Here is a 17,330-nt window from a genome sequence, read left to right on the forward strand (position 1 = left end):
AAACATCTTAATGTGCACACTATGCACAGCAATTTATATTGGCGTATTTGCTGGAAGATTTACTAAATATACAACAGATCAAAATATCCCAAGGATGCAAAACAACACACCTGGATTCATTTCTCTGTAGTTTCCAACTCCATAAGCATCTACAATGTTTTGAAATCCTGAAGTGAACTTGTTAGTACGGATTAAAGTTGGTGGGGTGTCATTGCTAGGTATGCGGTTTATAAATGAAGGAACAGACACACCACTCTTTCTCTGAAGAAAACAAAACAAAAAAAAAAACAGTAATATTGCCTCTGTCATTGCAAAATAAATGCCACACCAGAGACGGGCCAAGCCGACCAGGCGCCCAAAGCAATCAGGTCAGCTGCCTCGCCCCTGTACCTTCCCCTCACGTGTGCTTTGGCGTACATGCGCCGTTCGGGGGGGGGGGGTGTGATGCGATGGGTCATTGCCCCCACCGTGTAATGAAAAGCCACGGGGGCAATGGCAAAGGAGCATGGACTAGGGGTAGGCAAGAGAAGTTGCTACCTGGTGCCCCCCCAATCGTTGTGCCCTAGCCAGCTGCCTCTTCTGCCTACCCCTTGTTCCAGCCCTGTTCCACACAATTGTCTCAAAGATGTTTTGATGATGAATGTACAGGTACAGCATCAGTTATGCAGAAACCCTTAATCCAGAAAGCTCTGGTAAGGACATTTCCCATAAGACTGCATTTTAATCAAATAATTTAACATTTTAAACATTATTTCCTTTTTTTCTATAAGAAGAAAACAATGCCTTGCAAATGTGTCCTGAAAAAAAAAAGAATCATACATTTAATGTAAATTGGGTTTCTCTTGTTAGGTCTAAAGCTTTTTTTTATTCAATCAGACTAGTTTACATACATCCTAGTATGTATTTTGCTTCATAGCAATATGTACCCACACATATGTTTAACCTTTACAGAAATGTTCAGTAGAACAGCAAAGCCATCTTACCGAGCCTTCCTCAAGTGCTCTTCTAACGTTTGGCAGGTCAGCTACTGGACACCAGACCTCAGCAATTAGGCATTTATTGGTGACATCAAATCGACAGAAGTTTAGAACATGATAAATTGCTTTCATTTTTTTAATCTGTATAACCCATTTGTATACAGATTCTGATGCTTTAAATAGAACCTGTTTGAGGTAGTCATCTGTTTGAGAAATAACCTGCAATATAAGGGTAAATGTAAGCAGCACATGCAAGCTAGAAGCAGCAACATACATTTATACAAAGGCTGCTAAAATGACTAGGTTTTAACATTAACATCTTAAAGGAAGAGGAAAGCTATAATTACTGGGGGGGTGTAATACTTCTGAAATAAAGTTGTGATTCACTAATTCTCTTCTCAGCACCTGTCTCTCTTCATTCTGTCTTCATGCAGGAGTCAGGAGCTAGGTCTAATAATGCCTTGGGGGTGCTTAGTTTGCCTAGATGTAGTATTAGAGCTCACTCTTTTAAAAGCTTCAGAAATCCTGTCTCTTTATTCACGGGATCTGTGCCAGAGTCAGTTATATTGTGTGTGCTGAAATCAGTTATTTGAGTTAGCTCTAATACATCTGCTAGGAAAGCCGCCACCCCCCCCTAACAGATATATTAGACCTGTCAGTTTTTCTCACAGATAGGCAGAAGGGAAATAAATGAATTTCACTGGTGCCAAGATGAACAGGGAAATTCTTGCATATAACCTGGCAATGTCCTCAAATCTAGAACATTTGATGAGACGTTACATCATACTTGTCAAACCTTACTGCCTTTGCTATTTCCATATATCTTAACTACTTTCCTCCTATTATAAGCATTATTCCTCTTGGATGTCTAGCAAAAATATATGTATCTAAGTAAACAGAGCCCTGTCAGCAGTCAAACACAACTGCTCAGGGTTGTAAAGCTAAATTCCACAAATTAAAATAGATTTACATGGACTACCTTTTAATGAATGAATATGGACAGTTGATTAAATGTAAACATGGTCTAATTAATTTACCTGTTTTTCCAAGGTACCCCAGAACCAACCCACCCTTTACCACCCTTTCTTTTTTTATCTTTTGCACTTCAACTCTCACTATTTCCTTATCATATGAAAATAAGTACATAATAAGAATTACTATACATGTCTTGTAGCGTAAGATGGTGGAAATAAATGTTTTGCTTACCTTATGCAAATCCTGAATACGTGTATTTAACTCAGACAGTAAATTTCTTCTCTCCTCAGCAGAGTTTGTATATGGATATAAATGGCAGTCATAACTAAAGGAAATTAAAGCAGAACATATTCAAAAATCCAAATTGCTTGATAGTACTGAAGAATACATTCCTGGTTGGTTACCAAAAATGTAATGGAAGCTGGATGAGACAACATTGTGAATAACATAACATTATCCATCTGATAACACATTGCTCCAAGACACCAGCATGACATTACTCTATTAAGTAATTGCAGCAGAACAACTGTTCAGTGTTTAAATGACCAATGCCCTACTAATATCTCATGTGCCACAAGCCTTTCTCCTCTAGCGTATTTCAGCTTACATGTAGATGCTTAAAGGAGAAAAAAAGGTAAAAACTAAGTAAGCTTTATAAGAAAGATCTATGTAAATACAGCCATAAGCACTTACAGAACTGCTACTCTGAGTCCTCTCTCCTGCTCCCATTTCTGCTGTGTAATCTGAGTTTAGAGCTGTTCCAGGAGCAGCATGGAGGCAGGGAAGTGAAGTAAGACCAAGCAGTTGCTATTTTAAACAAACAGAGGGAGCTTCTATGGCTGTTTACTCAGGTATGGTAAAGCATTCTGCAGAATAAATATAGCATTCTAGCTTACACTATTGTGACTGATCTATTGGCAATAAAATGTCAAAATGTCTTTCCTTCTCCTTTAAAAGTGGCCCTGCTGCTTCCTATTAACTACATTACAAGTCACCAGACACAAAGATCCTGCAAGGAAGAATAAAAAAACTGTACCACTGCGCTTGATAGACTGAATCAACATTTCCTGAATTCTTTAAGAAATCTAAGAATCTAGACTATAAACAGTCCTATAAAATAATAATGTTTGCTGGATTATAGGCAACTCCTTCCCAGAATACTTCCTTTTATTCATATTTTTACTTACCACTCACAGATTTTTTTCACCTTCTGCCCAATCTGGTCTCCCCAGTAAGAAACTACAAACACAAACCATCTTGTTGGTTCTTCCTAAAATGAAAAAGGCAAATAAGCATGTCATGAAACTTCAGGTAAATCTCAGTGGATGACAAAGACTGTCCTAGACTACAATAAAAAAAAAACAAATCAAAAAGTTTGAGTGGTTACCTTCATTAATTACCCATGGAGTTTCCTTTTTCCAGTTCTCACATTAAGAACCATTAACAAACAAAAATGTTTACATTTTTGAGGCTCTTACTCACAAGGAGAAATCCTCCAAGCCCTAACTATAACAGTTAAATACAAAAACTTATAAATGATGATTTATGGATTTGCAGTTATGGTCTCATTATTTGTCTTTTCATCAGGGATTAATCATGGAGGCCAGCTGTCAACTTGATATCCACGGTTTTCCATGACAAACATCCTTTATTGTGGAAACTGCATGTTCAGATATGCTTTGCCTGAAAAATCTGGTAAAAGCAATCTACAAGGGGGCGTGGCCAGCATGAGATCCGGGTAGGACGCATAGTCCCGAGCTCCGTCAGGGGACTCAAATATACTGACATTACCCTGCAGCGATAACTTCCCCCAAGGGACCGCCGACACGGGGATAATCTCCCTACAGTTCCAGGCAACACAAACCTTGCGGATGGGCCGGAACAAAACCGCCGCGAGAAAGACACGGACCCGCTCTGCTGCTGACACCATGTCATAAGATGGCGCCGAACCGAATGAGACGCGCAACGCTACCTCGCCCGGGACATACAAAAGTGAGGCAGTCGCTCGCAGGCTGGAACAATATGCGAGGGCCCCACTACCCCAACGCTCCCCCAATGGCAGAACACACACCTCACCTGCCCCAGCAACAAACGCAGGCACCACAGAGGCCCCATCTGTGACGCATGGGCCTACAGCACCAACTCAAAATGCGCACTCCTCTGAACCTACACTAACAGAGGTGCTTAATACCATAACTGGCAACCACACGGTGCTAATAACTAGAATTGATGAACTCAAAACTGAATTCGCAATCCTAAAACATGATGTGCAGAAAATCAGGGAGCGAACGGGAGAAGCAGAGCGCAGAATAGGAGAGCTAGAGGACAACATGAATCCTTTACCTGGTCGCATCACAAACACAGAAACACAAATACAAGCCCTGGAAGCAAAGGCTGATGATCTCGAAAACCGGCTGAGGCGGAATAATATCCGTATACTAGGCATTCCAGAAAGAGCTGAAGGGTCAGCACCTGAAAAATTCGTAGAGCAATGGCTGACCAATACCTTCGGTCAAACGGCCTTCTCTGCAGCATTTACAGTAGAACGGACACACAGAATCCCTGGCAGACCACCTCCCCCGGGTGCCCCAGCAAGACCACTGATCGCACGACTACTTAATTACCGCGACAGAGACGCGGCACTGGCAGAAGCAAGGAAAGCTGGAGACATCACTTTTGAAAATCAAAAAGTCTCAATTTATCCAGACTTCTCAGCTGAAGTAAGGAAAACGAGAGCAAAATTTACAGAGGTCAAGCAACAGCTCCGGCAAAGAAGAATTCCATACGCAATGATTTTCCCAGCCTGTCTTAGAATAACAGACAACGGGAAAACACACTTTTTCAACACACCAGAGGAAACAACTGCTTGGCTGGAAACATGTCCGCGCAACTCTCCAAATCGTGATCCGCAGTAACATGGAGCCCAGATCACCGGACAGGCTTCAGCACCTAAGACACTACAACTGTAAGTTACCATAAATGTCTTACCAACCACAACTCTGACATGCAATCCACTATTCATCATTGAACCGGCTCCAATGACCCCGGCGGGACCAATACTGTCATAGTATAAAACATGCAGGACTTGGACATTACACCCCAAACTCGGAGCAAAAGGTACAGACTCATAGTAAACTTACCCACAAGTCTCAGGCCAATCAACCCCCACATATCTTAAAGTTCAGTGTTCGGGATGTAAACTCACTCATGGTTATATTTTATGCAATAGAGTGGGTGGGGAGGGAAGGGAGGGGAATAAGTTTTGTTCTTTTGGGTTTTATTTGTTATAATGCAGTGTCTGAATTTCATCTAATCAATATGCTTCCTAACCAACAACACAACGGATGCCCTAGCGGCACATATATAAGAAATGTTAAATTATGGCTATAGCCAAAATAGTGTCGTGGAATGTGAGAGGTATGGGGAATGCTATAAAGAGGAGGCTGGTATTTGATTTTTTAAAATCAAAATGCTCCAAGAGACTCACCTGACAGGCAACAAAACCTTAGCCCTAAAAAGGGCATGGATAGGCCCCACGTATCACTCCATACACTCAAATTACTCTAGAGGTGTCTCAATCCTAATTAGCAAATCCTGCCCATTTACAACCAAGAAAATAATCCTGGATGGAGAAGGGAAATTTGTTATACTGCACGGTGCAATAAATGGGAAAATAATCACTTTAGCAAATATTATACATCCCACCCCCCTTTCAAGATGAGACTCTATATGCTATAATGGGGAAAATTATGTCTCTCCCCGCAGCACCAATTCTGTTAATGGGAGACTTTAATGCCATAACGGATGCGAACTTAGATAAACTATCTGCACCAAAATCTACCAATCAGGCCTTTGTCAGGTGGGTCTCTACATATGGTTTGAAGCAGGAATCTAGCACTGGGAAGCACAGAAATTAACAAACAGGTACAAAGGGTAGAGATACTGACTAGAGGTATATCTGACCACTCCCCGATATTACTAACACTGACTACCTCACCTAAACCAGCAGATAGAATCTGGCGTTTAAGCCCATACTGGGGCAATCATGAAGCCATGGCAGAAAACATCCAAAACTGTATTGACACCTACTTAGCAATCAATGAACAGGATACCCCCCCGGACACTACTTGGGATGCATTGAAAGCGTACATAAGAGGGGAGTTTATAAGTAGTATAAAGGCACATAACCTAAATACAGAAGCAGAAATTTCCCATAAGTCCCAACTAGTGAAAGAATCGGAGGCAATATATGTATCTGATCCCACAGATAACAATAAACAGAAATGGCAACAATGTCAAGAAACTCTCAATATAGCCCAATTAGAACTAACCAAAAAACATATACTGTTCCAAAAGGCAAATATATTCGAACATGGGGACAAAACAGGAAAACTACTTGCAAAGATATCCAAGGATGATACCATTAGCGTCTCCATATCAGCAATAAAATTATCAAATGGTCAAATCACCTCTTCCCCTGTAGAAATAAACCAGGCCTTTAAAGACTTCTACTCAGAACTATATACAACCAAACTTCAGGCAACCCCAGAAAATCTTCAACTATATTTAGACTCCCTACAGCTCCCCTCAATCCCACCAATAGCAAATCAACAGATCGCACAGGACATTACACCGTCAGAAATAGAACAAGCTATAGCAGCCTTGCCCTCGGGGAAAATGCCAGGCTTAGATGGCATACCAGGCGAATGGTACAAACGACATGCCAAAAAACTAGCACCCACACTGGCCCAATTATACAATGGGATACAAAATGGAAACGCACTACCGCAATCGATGAGGGAAACTTTGATAGTTCTCATACTTAAACCAGGAAAGGACCCACTGTTATGCTCCTCCTATAGGCCCATTTCACTAATAAACGTAGATGCCAAAATTCTAGCAAAGGTGCTAGCTAATAGACTAACCAAATATATTACAGGCCTAATATCTCCAGACCAGACAGGCTTTATGCCAGGAAGGTCAACTGACACCAACATCCGAAGACTTTTCACAAATTTATCGATAATGGTGGGGAAAGGATAGTGGTCTCCCTAGATAATGAAAAGGCCTTCGACTCCGTGGAGTGGAACGATCTATGGGCCACACTCAAAACAATGAGAATACCCCCCACATTCATAGCCTGGATCCAGGCATTATATACCTCTCCAATAGCCAAAGTTCGCACCAATGCTACCTTATCCAATTTTTTTCCAGTAAGTAGGGGCACTAGACAGGGATGCCCCTTATCACCCCTACTCTTTGCCCTTGCAATGGAACCACTGGCATCCCGTCTTAAATTAACACAAGAGGTTGAAGGGCTCAAACTAGGCAACCTAACAGAAACAGTATCCATGTACGCAGATGACACCCTTTTATATCTATATGATGTCGGCTTTAGACATCATAAATGATCATACCTCTTTTTCCGGCCTAAGAATAAACTGGACCAAATCAGTTATCCTCCCAATAGATACTCTTCCCAACCCGCCCAACCAAACGAACCAGCTAAAATGGGTAAATTCATTTAAGTACCTAGGGGTATGGATCCATGGAGACCTCACAAAATACACAGAACTAAATATCAATCCGATTATGAGATACCTAGAAAACAAAATAGATGCATGGAAGCGCCTACCCCTTAACCTAATGGGAAGAATAAACCTGTTTAAAATGGTAGTCATCCCTAAGCTAACATATATTTACAGGCAATCCCCCATAACAATTCCCCAAACAACCTTTCGCAAACTTAAAAGTCTAATGGTATCACTCTTCTGGAATGGGGAACAACCCCGAATATCCCTACAGACACTACAACTCCCAACCACTGGGGGGGGGGGGACTAGCAGCTCCAAATCCATATATGTACTACCTAGCCTCACAGCTAGTTACGGCATGGAGATGGACCTCACCATCTTCGACTAATGCAGCCACATTGCTTGAAGCACAGATTATGGGGTCACAGGAGAATTTACAAAACCTGTTATATAGGGGTATAAACTCCACCAAAAAAGCCACTCAACCAATGAGAGCCACGGTTAACGCATGGAAGAAGGTATCACAAACCTCTCCGATAGCACAACCACACTGCTCACAGTATACCCCCATATGGCATAACCCTAACTTGGAGCAATTTCAAACAATACCTGACCCTAAATTGTGGACCCGCTACAACATTAAATACATATCGGATATAATGCCAAAGGGTACACTACTCACCTTCCAAGAATTGAAACAATCCTTTTCACTACCCAACAACATGCTTTTTAGATACTTACAATTACGCCATGCCACAGGAACGCAATTTGGAGGTCAAACAGTGGATATAACCCCAAAAAACATTGAGACGCTAACTCATATAGAAGACCTTAAAAAACCTCTCTCAGTATTCTATGTACAATTGATGAGGGCAAGTAGCACAAATCTTACCAAGCTATATGAGAAGTGGCAAAGAGACATTCCACAGCTCACCCCCGACCAATGGGAGGACATACTAAAGTCAACATTTGAAGGGATCATTAGTAGTAGAGACAGACTAACACAGCTGAAGTACCTCCACCGTACCTATATGACACCTCAAAGATTGTATAAAATGCATCCAGACCTAGGACAAGAATGTCCCAGATGCAGTCACTCCCCGGCAGATTTCCTACACATGGTGTGGAGCTGTCCATGGTCACAACGGTTTTGGGGGAAAGTAGCAAACGTTATAAAGGACAGAACAAATCTTGTACTTCAGCTAGACCCAACAATAACCCTATTAAACCAAGTTGAGGATCTATCACCCGAAAGGGCGGAAAGAACACTACTTCAAATACTATGTATGTATGCCAAGAAAACGATTGCCCTATATTGGAAGTCGCCAGATGGCCCCAGAGTGGCAGCATGGGATCTATGATTGATAAGGCTATACCCCTATACAAGCTAACTTACATAAGGAGGGGGTGCCCTCAAAAATTTGATAAAATATGGTCATCATGGATAGACACAGAACCCTTCTAAACATTGGAGGTTGGGGAAGACCCCACGTCCAAATCCCCCCTCAGATAGCCCTCATACATAGATACAAGGGAAAAGGAAAAAGTATTTAACTGTAGGCATAAGTCAATGCATTGCCTGTAAATGGCGACAAAAATGTGGAACCACCCGAATCCCTGCTGTGCATACATCAGATATGCAATATAATTTGTAAATATATTGTATTAAATTCCATGGGCTCTATATGCAAATATAACGGATTTATTTGCCCTGTTTTCTAACATTATAAGAACTAGTAATCATCATTTACAAAGAATACTACTTTATTTGGGATACTGTCTCCAGTTCTATTTTTCTCTTTTTTCTCATTTATTTACCTACTCTGTATATTTTTTTTCTTGTTAATTAGGGAAAAAGACCCTTGTTCCTCTAGCATATATATCTATTACTAGGTAAAACAATGCATATAATTTTAACCTTTTTAAAATATGCTGCAAACATATTGGCTTATTTTACAGTTCCATGAACAATTCTATTTTACCATTTTGTGTAGGCAATAAAAAAAATAAAAACATATTCTTATTTGTTTCGATAAAAAACGTACCGTGTCTGGATGCAGAAGATACTCATCCAGTTCTTGGTATGTTAAAACAGTGTATCCTTTGCACACTCTCCACAGCATTTTCTCAAAGGATTCCAGCTTTGCACGGTGAACTAAGCCAGAAACAAACCTAAAAAGTCAAACAAATGGGTCATAATGGGCATAATGGGTCATAATTGATTGTGTGTGTATGATACATGTGCATTCGTGTTAACACTCACCCCAGTTTTGCCCCAAGTCTCTGCATGCAGGTATAGTCAATTAAAGATTCCTTTTCAAGTGCAGGAAATTCCTCATAAGTGCTGTGTGCAGAAGTTTCATGCTACAACGAAAATACCAATACCAAGAAAAATCATTTAAGTATTCAGAGTAAGTAGAGGGTATTTAAGAAATTAAAGTATTCATAATTCTATGCCCTTGTATTTTTATCTTGATTTATTAAGCATGAGTATTCATTAACAAAATGTGGTGTTCTCAACTAATACTTGGTATTTGTGGGTGCTGCAGTCTAACACTAATGCTGGTTGGGCTCCTGTATACAGCCTTAACACATGGCTAGGGAGCAAGAATGTGTAGTTTAACAATGAAAACGATATCTCCACCTTATCAGATACTTGCATCATCAAGCATTACATTCAAAATACACAGACAGTAGTCACTACAACGCCAGAAAGGCACCAGCAAGAAAACAAGAGACTGAGAAAGGACGATTCAAGTATGACATTCAAATACCTCATTGGATCTGTGTACTAAATAGTTTGTGACTCTCAGCATGTATGTATACTCAATCATTTCTAAAAGGTTCTTCTGCAGCTTCTCCTTGTTCTTATTCACTTCCCTCAGCTCCACTTCCAGTTTTTGCAGTTGTTCCTAAATAACAGAAATTTGGAAAGAAATCAAATCATAGTTCACATGCAATTGCTAATTTATATTCTTACACATGGCACAAGTTATAGAAATATACTTTTAATGCTTTGTATGCAGCAGAATATATAGTAATGACATGGAAATATCAGCATGACAGCACCACAGAGTCTATGTTTATGAGTTACAAGTGAATCTATTAAAAAACACACATTGCCACAGCCTGCATTGCTCCCAAGGGTTAAAAACATCTTTTGCAAAAAAAAAAAAAAAAAAATCTAGATTTTCAGGTTAAGGACACATTAACCAAAGATCAATGTAATGGAGCAAACGCTTTGCAGCTTTCTTTAGGGCTGTCTTAAATGGAGACCCACAGGCCATATTTTGCCCGCATGTGATTTTCTGGCACCTGAATAAGTAGTACAGTGGATAATCACTCCTACTACATGGAAAAAGCTAAACAGCGCTGCCATAAGAACGCCTGCAAAGGCAAAGTGGAGTTGTAATATTTTTCACTCTATACAAGATTAATTATTCTTTCAAAAATTCAAAACTGATTAGGCTAGATTCACATCCAATGTTCCCGGTGCTTGGAAAATTCCACCATTCCATTACCTGGATATCAAGCACATGCTTTGGAAGGGGGGCCTCAGGCGTCAATGATTCCTCAGGGACTGGTATATTTGCTTTTTGAATTTCTTGCATCAAATATCCTAAAAGAGACAGATTGCCAAACAGTTTTACTGCATTACTAACTGAGAGATCATTATGCACAGAAGAATTTGAAGAATCATTTGTGAAAATATATAAAAATATAATATTTGACTGAGTCAAGTGAGGTCCCATTATCTAAATCTCATAAAGCTATACTGGCACCTGCATGCAGTATATATTCTTTAAAAATTACTTTAGCTGTTTTCCTGGTGATGATATATGTGCTACATCATCAGAAAGAAAATTAACAGCCTGCCCATGATGGAGCACATATGTTTGCAGGTTAAAGGTTAATCTAATGCAAAATTGCATTGCCTAACACTGAATATTTACTGGGTGCCCTTAACTGTAATATCACTAGCAGGTAAGGGGTAGGAAGATATAAACCTTAAAACTCCTAAATGTAACAATGTGTCTACAGTCACCTATAGTATAGCACATATGCATGCAAAAGTAAAATGTATTGCTCCCTTAAATACAGAAGAACCCTAATTTTTTGTCTATACATTTATTTAAAGGAAAACGATACCCCCCAAACAATGTAACTCTCTATAAAACTATATCCCATAAACAAGCTTATATGTAAACTGCAGTTTCATCTAAATAAACCATTTTCATAAAAATATACTTTTTTAGTAGTAGGTGGTATTGAGTACTCATAAATAGAAAATTCCCCTCCTGGGATCATAGGATTCAGTGCACACATACAAGCCAAAGCACACATACATGCTAGGCCACTTCAGCCAATTAATGGACAGAGTTCTGCCTTTTGCTTCCACAGTACTTCCTGTTACAGTTAGAGCTGCATTATTTCTGGTCATGTGATCTCTGAGGGAGCACACAGCCCATCACTAAATGGTGGGCCACAATAAAGGATGTGAATGGGCAACTGATATATATATATTCCCGTTTGGTAAGATTTAATAGTTTATATAAGGTTAAGTGACCTATCTGTTTGATAAGTATTCATTCTCAGGTTATAGTTTCCTTTAAAAGAGAAGGAAAGGCAAAGTCACTTGGGGGTGCCAAAGTGCGCTGCGCTACAGGTACCCCGGGCTGGTGCTGTTTTCTCCGAACAGGGGCACCAGTCCGGGGTACAAGGTAAGCAATTTAAGTCACTTGGGGGTGCCTAACATTTTGGCACCCCCAAGTGACTTAGCCTTTCCTTGTCCTTTAAGTTTTCTTAGAACTGACCCTGGCTTCCTGGTCCCATCTGTTCCACTTCCTGTTGGCTGAATTCACTGGATATGCAGAGAGCAACCGATGATGTTTTTCTCCAATGCTGATTAAAGACTCCCCATTAGTATGTCCCAGGTTAGACTATATTGTCACTGCAGATGTATGCATGCATCTATGTATATTTATTTATATAGTGCCAAAAATGTACACAGTACGTTACAGGGCATAAACTCAAACAGGGGTATGGTTTTATGGATTAGACAGTGAGAACAAAACTGTTGTCAGTTGGAATAAGGTCTTTGGCCCAAGACGCTTATAACCTATTAGTTGTGATGTTACATTACTGCTCCAATTTTCTAGATATTAACATTGTGTGTATAAATTAATATTGGGTACTATGAAAGTGAGTGAGCCCTGGGACACCCTTCCTCAGGGTACCCAGACACCAGAAAATAAGTATGTATAAACTCCATGTCTGTTGTTGTCTCTACTTCTTGATCCCAACCAACTGTACCCTTTTGCAATTCTGGACCATGACCAACTGCATATCCTGTGGCCCTTCTTCCCAAAGGTGTCACACACATACTTTTTACAATAACACACATTTTAAGGGTGTTGGGACTTCGCATATACACACACAAACTGGCTCTTTTTTATTACTGTATTTAGTGTTTGCCTAAATGATTTATTGCTTTATCTGACTAGAGTTAGTGGCATAAAAAGATTTATTTGGTATTGTCATGCTAGGGAAACAAAGGGCTTTCCAAATCTATTTCTCAGTACTATAATCTAACCCCCCCCCCCCCCCAAAAAAATGTTGAAATAGAAATGTGAAAGATCACAGGACATTTAAAAATTATTTGGCAGTGAATGCAAATGAAGTGGCAATTCTGCTGACAGTAAAAGGGTTTAAAACACAGAAGTTCAGCATTTTTATGCAATTCCATTCCCATGTGCTTCAATCTTTACAGGGAGCAAGATTTTCCACGAGCAACAATATGCCTTATGTGCCATTGACCTTATTAGTGCCATTGCCGATACAAGCTTTTATAGAGCAATGCTGGGGATGCCAAAGGCGTGAGTATTGCAATAAAGAAGTTGCAGCAACCAGGACTCATACACAATTATCTCACAAAAATCTGCACAGCCCACATTCTCCAACAGCAATCACGTGTCTGTTTTAAATTAACTATAATGTAATGTCACCAGTAAGTGAAGCCATTGTTATAACATGCTATGCCAGTGAATATAACAAGAACAAAATTTTACATGCCATATTAAAATGAATCTATCATAAGTAAACTCTAAAAACTGATTGATACTTTTTATCCATTAAAATCAATACTATAATAATAATCCTGCAATCTCTGAATCAAGCAACAGTTATTTTGCTCCAAGTATGTAAATCTGACTGGATCTAAAGAGGTTTTTTTTTTGTAAAAAATAAATCCGCTTGGTCAGTCTTCTATTTCAGAGAAACAAGAATATTAAGTGTCCATTGAACACAGAAGTTATTTTTCTGAGGTTTATTTAGCAACAAATTATCCATGTAAATTGAATTTACTGGAGAACTGGGAAGCAACGAATGACAACTATGAACTGCTGTTTAAAACAGAGTGGCTTATGCTCAAGATTAACATTCAGAATGTGTGTAGGCATTTATAATATAATTATTTCCAAGAAGTTGGAAAAGAAAAAACTATATTCTAATTAGAGTCATGTTTTCTCCAAAGAAACATCAGGGTGATTTTTATTAAGGCCCACACTGAAATGCACAATATACTTTATACTTAAAGAGACAGTAACAACCAAGCTTCGTTATGAAACAGCATACAAAATCTGTTTCTGAAAACTCTTTTAATCCTCAAGTCTTGGTATGGTATTTTTAGATTTGTAGGTGTTTGTTACATACCTAGTATTCTCTCCATTTCTTCACACTTCTTTACTTCACCAACAAACTTTCTCTGAAAGGCGCTTACCTGTGGGTTTAACTATTTTAAAAACAAAAAGATTATTATGTCATCACAAAAGCAATATTTTGGCATCACTATGATTCACACTTATGCACAATAATAAAACACAGGTTTATTGCTTCATATGTCTAGCAAGACTATAATGAAGTATGCATATCCTTCAAGCACTGCAATATATAAGGTGAAATGCTGGAGGTAACTTTTGCATTGGTACTCCAAATGAAAGTAGAAAGGTGTCTGAAATCCTGAAGTAATAAAAAGTAAAAAAAAATTGTATAAGTACTAAAAACCACAGGAGTTTAAAGTAAATTGACATGTTTCCTATAAAATACAGAAAAACTAGTTGTGCCCCCAAGCTAGGAGGGAGGGAAATGGACCAAGAAAAATAAGTGACATAAGGTCTTCCCCAGAGCCCCATCTGCAGCCGCAAGATTTAAGGCAGTGCACATGGAAAAAGAGGGATGAGAACTATTTGCTTCTTTGGAACTTTTAAGTCAGGGGTCTCAAACTCGCGGCCCACGGGCCATTTGCGGCCCTCGGGCCATTTGCGGCCCTCGCTACAATATTTTGTGGCCCGCACCAACGCCTTCTCAAAAGTAATGAATGGATCGCAATTTTATTGCGATTCAAGGGATTATGCAAGGCACGGCGGGCGGGAGCTGCTGATTGTGGAAATGACGTTATGCCATCATAACAGTTATTATGGGAAGACGTCTGTTCTGTGTGCACAATTAGCTACTAAGGAGCTAATTGTGCACACAGAACATCTTCCCATAATAACTGTTATGATGGCATAATGTCATTTCCGCAATCAACAGCTCCCGCCCGCCGTGCCTTGCCTTGCATCATCCCTTGAAAGCCAATTTTTTGTGAAATTCCTTATGCGGCCCAGCCTCATCCTGACTTTGCCACCTGCGGCCCCCAGGTAAATTGAGTTTGAGCCCCCTGTTTTAAGTGAAACTCGGTTTTCTTTAGGGTTGTAACAATCTACTGATTAAATAAAAGGCTTCTGATCAAACATGTCATTACCAGAATTTATAAACTGAAGACATAATTTTCCATTCTCACTGTATTTGCCATGAGTCTTCATACCAAGCTACTGGTGTTATCAAACTAAACAGTAAGTACACTATACATCAAAGTTGTTGCACCCCATATAGAAGATATCCCTGTTGTTAACATTATTATTTAATGTTTAAATGATTTTTAGCAGACTTAAGGTCTAGTCATCCAAATTACAGAAAGACCCCTTTTCTGGAAAACCCCAGGTCCCAAGCATTCTGCATGACAGATCCTATACCTGTACTATAATGGGTTTTGCTTTTGATTTGTGATTGTGGGTAATTTAAGCATAATGAAAAAAATAATAAAGCTTACTAGATGAGAAATCTATACATGCTCAGGTACTGTCCAACTTCAACTACCACCATCCAATCAGACAGACTACAGTTACAGTTGAAATACTGGGAAGAATGTTGAAGACACCTTAAATATATCTTCAGAATGCAGGCAGTGGTATTTTTATGAACAGATCAATTCATACAGGTAAGTTTAATAAAGCCTCATAAATAAATGTTAGATATGTATCATACTAAAAGTCTACATCGCTATGGGCTTATTTCAGCCAGACATCCACTGAAAGAAACACTACATTTCTACTGTACATCCATTTGAGTCCATTGGCTCTCAGAAAGCTGAAACACAGGAGCCACCTGAATTTTTTGTCTTTGTAGGGATGTGAAATAATCATGGTTCCCTATAATATAGAAAGTCCCTGTGAGGGCAGCTGATGGGGGGGGGGGGTGGACTATTTACCTTTTTTTAGCACAGACCTCCCTCGTAGTTCAACTATTGGCCAGAAGTGTCGTGTGCCTTTAAAAAAAGACAGACACCATGTGGTTTTGCCTTTTTGCACCCCATTTGCTGGAGGAGAGCGATGATACTAAAAGTGAGGGTAGGCCTCAGTAGAAGTAGTGTAAGGATATATTTTGTTACAATGTGTAATAGGGCTACCCTCAAGCAGGCGAATGTCAACAAAAGGAAGAAAAAGTTTATGCTTTCTGAAGCTGACATTAGGGCAAGGTTCCTCACACTGCCTATATATGTTGTAGATCTCCCAGCTGATTAAAAGAAGGGGTCTGTCATTTCTGGGGGACACATCAATCAAAGTTGATACCAGATGACAGGTGAAATGGCAAGCCACCAGTCTTTGTGAGCACAGGACAAATGTCCCTTCTGTCCTTTTATTAAAACAGCCCTGCATTATCATTTTCCATAGCGCTCTACACATGCTGTACCTCTCACCCCATGTTTTAAAGTCAGAATAGTGACAGCCGTTGTTTTCATACAAACTATTTTCAGGCCGTTATGGATTAATAGCCATTCTGGATTGTTCCTTGTTACGCCCCTGTGCCCTAAGTACTGTGGTACGCAGCTAAGTAGCCGGTCTGACAGCCGCATAATCTGACGCAGCACCTGCTAGGGCTACAGTACAAGCGATGCGCTTAATACTCACGTCTCTAAACTCAGCCAGACCCATTTCCCCCAACTCGCTGACACAGTCATACGCAGAGCCGGACTGCAGGAAAAGCTGGGCCAAGCACATAGCCTCACTCCGAAAAAACGAGCCCATTCTGAAACTGTAGCAGAGGTAAATGAAAAGTTTCTGTTATTAAAGTTCCACTAGTTGACTTGAAATATTCCTCATCAAAACTCGCTTTTTTTAAGGCTCTCGGAGTTTTAAATCTTCGCACTACATACTCTCGCTATTTCCAGTGTCTTTCCACGTCGCTTCCTATCCGGCTCTATTCACTGTGGGACACAGCTCCGCACTTCCGTGTTCCCTACACTTCGCCTATGGCCGCCCACGTGGTACAGAAAGTAACCAATAAATAAGCGCTTTGCTGATCACGCCTTGTCATTTTTCGCTCTGAGGGAAACCTTCAAATCAACTTGTAAGTATGCTGTAGATCGTGTTATTCTGACACAGTTCGCATTGTTACGTTATTATTTAATGTTTGTGCTGGTTGTCAGTTTATATTTTTTAGCTTTCCAGTTTGGGATTTCTATAAC

The 17,330-nt window shown here is 39.8% G+C and overlaps 1 protein-coding gene across 3 annotated transcripts in view; it reads right to left on the minus strand.

Moving 5' to 3' along the window:
* The window catches only part of atp6v0a2 (ATPase H+ transporting V0 subunit a2), a 31,610-nt gene extending 14,483 nt beyond the window's left edge, over nt 1-17,127 (minus strand). Inside the window, 11 exon segments of one of the 3 annotated variants that reach the window (NM_001016223.2) lie at nt 111-261; nt 984-1,196; nt 2,184-2,277; nt 3,140-3,222; nt 9,532-9,658; nt 9,750-9,850; nt 10,261-10,398; nt 11,008-11,105; nt 14,198-14,276; nt 16,774-16,897; nt 17,019-17,048. In NM_001016223.2, coding sequence (NP_001016223.1) covers nt 111-261; nt 984-1,196; nt 2,184-2,277; nt 3,140-3,222; nt 9,532-9,658; nt 9,750-9,850; nt 10,261-10,398; nt 11,008-11,105; nt 14,198-14,276; nt 16,774-16,890 — 1,201 coding nt within the window. In that variant the 5' untranslated portion in view covers nt 16,891-16,897; nt 17,019-17,048. 3 annotated transcript variants of the gene reach the window in all.
* Nucleotides 17,128-17,330: the final 203 nt, after the last annotated feature.

The sequence above is a fragment of the Xenopus tropicalis genome, chromosome 1 (genome assembly GCF_000004195.4).
Source record: "Xenopus tropicalis strain Nigerian chromosome 1, UCB_Xtro_10.0, whole genome shotgun sequence".
Lineage (NCBI taxonomy): Eukaryota > Metazoa > Chordata > Amphibia > Anura > Pipidae > Xenopus > Xenopus tropicalis.